Raw genomic sequence first — 9,485 nt, forward strand, 5'->3', positions numbered from 1 at the left:
AGGAAGAAAACAACTTTCTTCCTAACATTGCAGCCAATCTGAAATGGACTTTCTGTTTTAACAACTGCACCTGCTCCATGGGAAGAAGTGACTTCTTGAGACAACTAAAGGAAGCAAACATCTTCTACTCTAGTGTAGAAAGATGAGAGTTGAGATAGGTAGAGAAAGACCTTTCTCTCCAGCTATATGGTGAGGTGCAGCGTGTTAATGTTTAGGATCTTGGTCTCATCAACTGCAGAAACAGAAGTTGTGGTTCTCTCTCAGAGTTGTTATGAATGTCCATATTCTGATTTATGGACAGAATATGGACATTCAAATGCCGGCATGACTGACATAATAGTAGTTAGCCAATCAGTGTTAGCTTTTTTTCCTCATGAAATAACAAAATTTACCATTCACTGTGCTAGATGCTGAAGATAACAAAGATAAATAATAAACATGTTCAGTCCTTGTATATTGCTTGGTACTCAAAAAATATCTGTGGAATAAAGTGAAGCAGCTCAATGCTTGTTGGGAGAGACAGGCATGTAACAAACAGTTATTATAGTAGTCATAAATAATTCTGATGTAATGTGAAAAGGCATGCACATGCTGCTGTGGGATCATAGGGGGAGGACTCTCTAACTCTTTATTGGAAATGGGGAAGCACCACCAGAGGATGGTTTTGATGGATAAGTAGAAGTGTTCATGTGCGGTAGAGAGAGGAGAGGATGATGGGAGAAAAAGGTAGAGGAGACAGAATGTGTAAAGGCACAGAGAGAAGAAAGAACACAAAGTGTTTGGGAAAACAGAAATGTAGCAGGAGAGGTATCCTGGGCAGTCTGGGCTTTAATTTTAGATCAGTTCATCTCAGACTTTATGGTGCTAAAGGGACAGTTAAAATGCACATTCTGATTCAGTGGTATGTAGTAGGGCCTGAAATTCTGGTTTTCTAGCAAGTTCCTATGTGATGTAGAGCAAATAGTCCATGGACCATATGATGAGTAGTAAGCCTGAGACAAAAAGGAGTCAGCAGAGATTTTTTTTTTTTTTTGTCAGCAGAGATTTTTAACACCAGAGGCTACCCTCTCTGAATTCAAATGGGCCTTGGAGATGATATGGCCGAACTCTTTACTCTGACAGAGAACTTTTAACAGGTGACAAGGCCTCCCTAGAGTCAGACAGCTAGTTGATGGTAAAGCTGGAGCTCAAGAACCCAGATACTCTAACTAAAACCCATTTAACTATGTTCTTCCTGCCAACTTCTCCACTTTAAACATCAACTTATATTCAGATTTGAATCTGAGTATTTCTTAGAATTATAAAGAAAAAAGGACGCAGGGCAACAGCTCTTGTTCAGCCATTCTTAATCATGGAGACTGTGGCCTACGTTATGAGCCAGGTTAGGAAAACACCCCTGATGGCAGGTCACCAGCTAGAATTTCCAGTTATTCGATTCCATGTGACCCTTCTTTCCAGAAACATGTCAGAAGTTCACACTTCCCTGCGGGCAAGGAGGCAAATGCCGACCTGCTCTTGGTGGCTGCTCCAATCTTGTTTTGTACCCACAGTAATGTTTGGATGGAGCAGATGGTGGGAGAAAGGGGAGCTAATATAGCTTACATGCCTACTACGTGCCATGTACTGACATACTTTTTAATTTAATTCTTAAGAGCCTTGCAAAAAAAATGCATTCTTATTTTTATCTCACACATCAGGAAAGTGAAGGTCCTAGAATGTCCTGGAAGGGAAAAGAATTGATGAAAAAAGAAGAAACAGAGAAATAGAGGAAGCAGGGCCAGAGGTCTTGGGGGATAGAGAAGGATCCAGAAAAGCAGAGTCATTTATCTCCATACATAGGGTCTGGCGTCCTCTGGAAAATAGCAGAATAGGGAGGAAGAACACACCAACACACTGAGTCCCACATGTACAAATGAGACTGTTTGAGAAGTGTCTTCTAGGCTGAGGGGTCTGATTAAAAAGGTTACAGCAGCATTACAGTTTGCTGGGAGCCTGCAAACAGAATCCTTCTCAATAACAGGAAGTGAATCCTGCCTGCCCATGCAATCACATGATTTATCTATTTTATTGGCCTCACAAGTGGCTAGCACATCCACAAAGAGCTGACTTCAGCCTTTCCTCGGAACTTACGGAGATGGAGAAGCAACAGAAAAATTGCTATGAATCACTGAGTAATCTAAATGCCATCTCAGCACGAATTTGATTTAGATCTAGTCAGGATGGGATTTTTCATGAAATTGAGAAGCTGGAGGTCTTGAACTCCAGTGATCTAAGGGTAAACTGTGATTCAGCCAACTTGGAATGAGAATACTAAGTCCTAAGAAACTTCACCTATTTTAAAGGGGTAGAGTAGGGGCACCTGGGTGGCTCAGTTGTTTAAGTGTCTGCCTTTGGCTTAGGTTATGATCCCAAGGTTCTGGGATGGAGCCCTGAGTTGGGCTCCCTGCTCAGCAGGAAGTCTGTTTTTCCCCTCTCCCTGCCACTCCCCCTGCTTGTGCTCTCTGTCAAATAAATAAACAAAATATTTTATTTATTTATTTATTTTTAAATTATTTTATTTATTTATTCATGAGAGAGAGAGGCAGAGACATAGGCAGAGGGAAAGGCAGGCTCCATGGAGGGAGCCTGATGCGGGACTTGATCCCGGGACCCCAGGATCATGCCCTGGGCCGAAGGTAGGCGTTAAACCACTGAGCTACCCAGGGATCCCCTAAACAAAATATTTTAAAAAATAAAGGAGTAGGGTAAAGGTTTGCAAATTCAGCAACAGAAGACCAAACTAACTAAAAGCTTTTCTTAAAGATACCTTAAGTGCCACACCTTCCTTTTATTCCCATCTGATGCCACAAAAATGGTTCAAAGGAACCTACTGACCTAAGTGCATCCTGACCCTGTGCTGAGCACCATTATGTGGATTATCTCACTTTGACGCTCAGAACTCCACCATGCAGGTTAATTATCATTGTATTTTAAAAAGAAAGAAGCCAGAGGCTTAAAGAAGCTAGAATTCTGTTTTGGCAGACTGAGCCCCCTAACATGTCAAATGCATTTAGATAAATCCCCTTATGTTCATGCAATGTCCAGAGGGGTTATACACAGTGTGTGGACACCCATGGCACATGACCGTTAACTGACAGTACAAGCAAAGGACTGCCATAACATTCGCCTGGGAGTTAAGTGCTTGTTTGGATAATGAGTTCTCAGCAATCATCTGTTGCTACCTCTCACTCCTGCAGGCCCCCAACATTTAACCCATGTGGAAATGAGACTGTAAATATACTAAGGGGTCCATCTTGCAGTTAACTTCCCCAATTTCCTCAGGGTAGGACATTTTCATCACATCTGTGAATAGCCTGAAGTGGAATCATGCAGCTATCTAGGGACAGGATCTAGAGGGGCCCAGGCCAGGGCTTTGGAGCAAATTCTGCTAAAATGAGATTCTCCTCATCCAACTCCACTGGCCTTATTTGGGAAAGTCAGGGCAAATCCAAAACGAATTTCTTTTGTGGAGCTACCAACACTGGGAGAAAGGCAAGATCGTATTTCACCTTCTCTCTTTCTGCAGTTTGTGATATAGAGACCTCTTCTCTGATTTGGGATTAGAGACAGTACAGAGAGGATGACAGAAATAGCTACCTGGCAACAGTACCGCAGAGATCTAAGTGACTGCTGTTAGAACTTCTGTCCATTTTGGTGGAGGGAGAACAGACCCCCTTAGGTCCCAAATGATAGTTACCCATGCTCAGTCATTGGTGTGATGGTTGCAGCAACAAGACCTTGAAGCTTCTTCTTCGGGGAGGCCATTGAGCTGCTGAAAAAAGTCTGCAAAACATACAATGCAATTCCTCTCCTTCTTCAAGGAATGTCAATTAATGATAAAACTGCCAGGCAAAGTCCATTCCCAGTTTAGAACTATGAAGAATGCTTATAGGTACACAAACACTCAGAGCAAACGAACAGAATGTAAAATGTAGAGCTTAATTCTGCAGAGGAGGAGACTATTTTTAAAGACAAGAGAAGCGGGGAGACGAGAAGGGAGCAGTGTGCTGGGAGAGAACTATCAGAAAGGCCTCCCACTTTATACAGGTGATTCAGGCAGTCTAAAACCTTGAGGAGCAGGGGTAAGTAACAGCAGACTCAAGAAGGAACACGAATCTAACTCAGGGAGGTCAAATACATAAAGAAACTATTATTTAAATTATAATATAGTCAGGAGAAAAGGGAAATCCCTTTTTCCGTATCTTCATTCTTTTAAGCAACGATCTCACCTAAATCCAGCGCTTACAAGTTTTAAGGGCTTCAGTGTGATCTGCTTCACTATCTTCAGATTTCCCTTTCATATTCTAATTTTGACCAGTTCTGCCCTGTTTTCCCACCTCTAGTAAACCATGTAAATTCCATCATAAGTGTTTATGCACCTCTCAACCCACTAGACCAAGCTCCCAAGGACAGGGAATACATTTCATTTGTCTTTGCTTTTCCTGTGCTGAGTTACCTGCTGGACGCCTTATGTTCAATTAAAAAGTGATGAATATGTGAGTAACTGAGTGAGGTGTTTAAACTGTAGCTGGATGATGACTTCCACACACAGGGAGATCTGCTGAGAGACTCAACCTGACTCTACTCATTTGGGGCAAAAGGGATCTCTCACCATCTGGCAGAGAGTACATCTGTCTAAACTAGTGGAAGAAAGTCTAGAGGTTGTTGAAAACAGGCAATGAGAGGCAACAGAGTATCATAGCTAATAGCTTTGATTCCCCAGGCTGACTGCTAGTTCAGTTATCATCTTTGCCATTTACTAGTTATAGAAGTGCATTATTTTTTGAGCTGTAAGACATAAATATTCAAAGCCACAAATTCAAAGTCTAACAACTACAGAAGAAAATATAATTAGATAGTATTTCGTGACAATTAAACAAAAGATGGATGGCTTAAAGCAAGCCCAGTGATGCCTATATGTAATGGACAAGATGGGGTATATCACAGTTCTGAAGTCACTGGCACATTTAAAATCCCAATGCCTACTACTTAAATTTGACCTACATAATGTAGTGATTACAAACTATTTCATTTTGTTTGCTCTTTATAACTGTTCATCTCATCTCTCTAAATGGGAATATAAATTTATGGAGTACAAAGATCATATCTTCTACTCTTTCTATATCCCCCAAGAGTTCTGGCTTGGGAGAGCCCTTAAAATCTGAAACAGGACAAAACAAGGAAAAAGACATGAAAGGGCACAGGATGGCAAAATGTACTGCTTTTGTAGAAAGCCAACACGATACTTCCCCTTACAGGTATGTGCCTAGCCAAACTTGCTCCTGAAATTAAGCCCAAATCCTTCAAGTAGCTTTGCTCTGTACAAAAGGGCAATAAAGGGGCACCTTATCTGATATATGGGATACTAGGATTTCTCTGACTTTTCCTAGTTTGAAGATGAAACTAAAATCCTGTTGGAGGTTTTGAGAGATAAATGGGAGTCCACCAGGAAAACACAAGGCCATGACACAGGCCCTGTCCATCCCAGAGGAATGTCTGTGCATTAACTGAGATGGATGCTATGCCTGCTGCATATCCTCACCCAGCACTCCTACAAGCATCTGAACTCCAGATACCTCAAAGTGAACCTGCCAACCTGTCCCCTCAGATTTCTTCCTTTGTTCCTTACAGTGGAGGGGTTGGAGCACTAGCTCTGGAGTCAAACGTCATGGGTCTGCATCCTGGCTCCACCACTTACCAGCGGGGCGCCCCTGGAACTGTTAATCACCTTCTCTGTGCTTTCGTTTTCACTCCTGTAAATAACAGTAGTCATAGTTCATAGGTTGTTGAAATTAAATGAATTAATTCTCATAGAGTGATTTAACAAGAGAGCCAGGAACATAGTAAGTACAACTATGAAGTTTTGTCAGATGGCTACAGGATGTTAGCAAGGATTGTTTGTTTTTTACCAGGGCCTTCTTTCCTGCCATTTCAGCTTTACTGGTACTGCTTCTCCGACTCTCACTACTCTGGTCCATCCAGGGACTAAGTCATTTCAACGTTCCTCTCTTCCTTCCCTACAATCCTTCCCTCCCCCACCCCTTACGGCCCCTCTCAGAACTTACCCTTTGTTACTTCTTATCTAGACCAACGAGCACAACCTCAGGACCAAGGGGCCCAAAGGGACTCAAGAAGGCTCAAGTGATAAGACTCTCAAGAGCTAGGTTCATTGCTAAAAGTCTCTTGATTCAAACACTACCAGGCTGTTCACACTAGACTTCTGTATGAGCTTTCAGCTGCATCCATTTCATATTTAGGGCAATGGCATTGATATTCTTAGGACTGTCGGAAGCTTGGATGGGTAGTTTTATATCTGCTTTTGATCAAAAGAAATAAAATTAAGTGCATGTACATGCAGTGTGGTTAAAACATTTCAGAAACATAGAGCCTGTGGGGGTGTGGGGTCAGAATTGGGAATGATTGCTCTAATCCCCACTCTCCTCCATCAATCCACAGACTGCCCGGCTAATCTCCTGGCAGCACAGACATTTCTGGTCCTGCCTTTGCCCTGCTCAGAAAGGCCAATAACTTCCCCCGTGGCTCCTGTAGGAGAAATACCAAACTCACTGGTCTAGGTCTCTGTATAGATCTCTTCATGCCTGAATGCACCCGCTCAACTGAGCGCAGTTGCTCCTCCCTACCTTGTCTGGCCTGCTTCTTTTCTCCTGAAGCACTCTCATCTGGAATGACATCTCCCACTTCAGGCCCTCGAGGCCAGCCAACTTTTAAAACTCACTGGAAAGCTAGCAAACATTCCCTGATCTGCCAAGATAATTTCTTATTCCTCAAACACTTGCTTTTCTTTAAAAACTGCATCAGTTATTAGGCTCTTTACAAGACAAGCCACCAGGGGGGCAGGAACAGCTTCAAAAATCTATCTTTTTGCACAGAGCAATACACTAAATGAGCAAAATTGGCTGATTCTGTGAACACTGAAACTCCAGGAAGAGAAGGGGCAAAAGGTCACAACAACGGTAACAGATAATGGTTGCTATTTTGTAAGTTTGAATTTTAAATAAACTAGGTAATGCCAAGCTTTAGTATTCTTTATAGTGTGTATCGGAAGCAAATAGAATGTTCTCCAGCCTAAGGCTTGACGTGAATTTTGTATGTTAACACTGAAACCCTGGGAAGGGGCTATTACTCTCGAAATCTTGTACCTCTACTCACAGAAGACACTTAGTACAACGAATTCAAGTTGCCTAAGTCAAATCTTCTTAAAACAACAGAGTTTAAAAAAAAAAAAAGTCTTTTGGGGAAAAGGATGCCGTTCTGGGTGTATGACTCGAAAACTACATGGAAAGGAAACAGAAAATGGAGAAACTAACGAAACAAACACTGAAAGAAAACCCAGAAATACAAGCAAGTTCCCACGGACAGAAGGGGTCGATCAAACGCCGTCGCTCAGGCGGGTTTCGCTCCACCGCTGCCTCGGGGCATTTAGAGGAAAGGAGCCCTCGAGAAAGCTGCGCGCTCCGGGAAGCGTCCGGGCGGGAGAGCCCCGCGTCCAGCCGCTCCGCCCTCGCCCTCCTCCGGCGCTTCTCGCCCCCTCCCTGCCCCGAGTCCCGTCCCGCGTCCCTCGGCCCCAGCCTCCCGGGGGCTGGCTCTCTGCGTCCCCCGCCGCGCTCACCCGCCGCGCGCCCGTCCGCCGCTCCCCGCCGCGCCTCTCCCCGCGCCGCCGCGAGCCGCCCGCCGCGCCCCTCCCCTCCCCTTCCCTCCCCGCCGCCGCCGCCCCGCTGCGCCCCCTGCCGCCCCGCTGTGCCCCTGCCCCCGCCCCGCCGCGCCCCTCCCCTCCCCGCCGCCGCCGCCGCCGCCCCGCTGCGCCCCTGCCCCCGCCCCGCTGCGCCCCTCCCCTCCCCGCCGCCGCCCCGCCCCGCCGCCGTCCCGCTGCGCCCCCTGCCGCCCCCCTGCCCTCGCCGCCGCGCTGCGCCCCCTGCCGCCACGCCGCGCCCCTGCCCCGCTGCGACCCCCGTCGCCCCCCTGCCCCTGGCGCCGCCCCGCTGCGCCTCTTCCCCGCCACCGTGAGCCGCCCCGCTGCGCCCCTGCCGCCACGCCGCGCCCCTGCCCCCGCCCCGCTGCGCCCCCTGGCGCCCCCCTGCCCCTGGCGTCGCCCCGCTGCGCCTCTCTTCCCCGCCACCGCGAGCCGCCCTGCCGCGCCCCTGCCCCGCTGCGCCCCCTGCCGCCCCGCTGTGCCCCTGTCCCCCCGCCGCCCCGCTGCGCCCCCTGCCGCCCCGCTGTGCCCCTGCCCCGCCGCCGCCCCTGCCCCGCCGCCGCCCCGCTGCGCCCCCTGTCGCCCCGCTGTGCCCCTGTCCCCCCGCCGCCCCGCTGCGCCCCCTGCCGCCCCGCTGTGCCCCTGCTCCGCCGCCGCCTCGCTGTGCCCCCTGCCGCCTCGCTGCGCCCCCTGCCGCCCCATTGTGCCCCTGCCCCCCCGCCCCCCCGTTGTGCCCCTGTCCCCCCCGCCGCCCCGCACCACGTGCTCCCACGCCGGGGCCGAGGCTGCGGGGGCCCGGGGCTGTATTCGCGGCGCGGCCCCGAGACCCTGCGCAGGCGCGCGGCTTCCCTTCCCTCGGCTCCCTGCACGGCCTGGGGCGAGGCCCGGGGCTGCGAGCACCTGAGCGGCCCCGCGGTTCCCGCCGCGCGTGGGGCCGCGCGCCCGGATTCCGGAGGCAAACGGTCTCTTCGTCTGCTGCTCAGCGGGTCCTCCCTTGGGCGGATGCCCCCGGGCCCCTTTTCGCCTTAGCTTCTCCCCGGGGCCCGCAGCAGCAGGCGGAGCGCGGCTGAGGGCCTTGGACCGCTGCTGTTCGGAGCTCGCCGAGCGCCCTGCGCGCCCCAGCCCCGCCGTGCTCTCGAGCTCAGAGCGGGGACGGGTATGAAAGGCGGATTAGCTCCTAAAGCGGTAGCTTTCCGGAATATTCTGGAGAACAGTTGAAAGAGTTTTGGAAGGGAGGAGTCATTCTAAACAAAAATTACTCCTCTACTTGCAGGAGTGTCAAGAGTTTATTTTCTAATATCATGTGCTTATTGCTAATAAATCAGAAACACAGCCATAAACAAGGCCTCAGCTCCCTCTTGCTGAGGTGAATTAACCTCAATTTTCCGTAAAAGGCAGTACCGATGCTTAATTTCATTTAGCAAAAATAAATTTCCCAAAGGTCCTTCTAGTTTGCAACGTGCTTTAAAGTCCATTAGAGAAGTTCTTTCATTGCACACAGCTCCAGAAATTAATTCATTTATCAATTCATAAAACAATCGTTTGTGGTGCGTACTAGTCTTTAAGTTCATATTTTACAGTTGGGGAAGCATCATCCCGTTCAGAGATTTAGAGAGTTTAAAGTGATTTGCCAAAGGCCAGCGTGCCTGCAAGTAGTTGAGTGGTATTTAGATTCCAGTAGTCTGAGAGATGATACTTTCTTTTTTAAATGAATTTTATTTATTTAGTCATGAGA

The 9,485-nt window shown here is 48.1% G+C and overlaps 1 protein-coding gene across 4 annotated transcripts in view; it reads right to left on the reverse strand.

Annotated features, from left to right (window-relative positions):
• NPL (N-acetylneuraminate pyruvate lyase) overlaps positions 1–8,673 on the reverse strand; it is a 37,346-nt gene extending 28,673 nt beyond the window's left edge. For 3 of the 4 annotated variants that reach the window (XM_072830966.1, XM_072830963.1, XM_072830965.1), the window contains exons 1-3: positions 7,670–7,732; positions 5,738–5,792; positions 3,737–3,822 (exon numbers count right to left, since the gene is read on the reverse strand). In XM_072830966.1, the coding sequence (XP_072687067.1) occupies positions 3,737–3,804 (68 nt within the window). In that variant the 5' untranslated portion in view covers positions 3,805–3,822; positions 5,738–5,792; positions 7,670–7,732. Of the gene's footprint in view, positions 1–3,736; positions 3,823–5,737; positions 5,793–7,669; positions 7,733–8,650 lie in introns of those variants that run through there. The other variant, XM_072830964.1, reaches the window with a different exon arrangement.
• Between the last annotated feature and the right edge of the window lie 812 nt (positions 8,674–9,485).

The sequence above is a fragment of the Canis lupus genome, chromosome 6 (assembly GCF_048164855.1).
Source record: "Canis lupus baileyi chromosome 6, mCanLup2.hap1, whole genome shotgun sequence".
Lineage (NCBI taxonomy): Eukaryota > Metazoa > Chordata > Mammalia > Carnivora > Canidae > Canis > Canis lupus.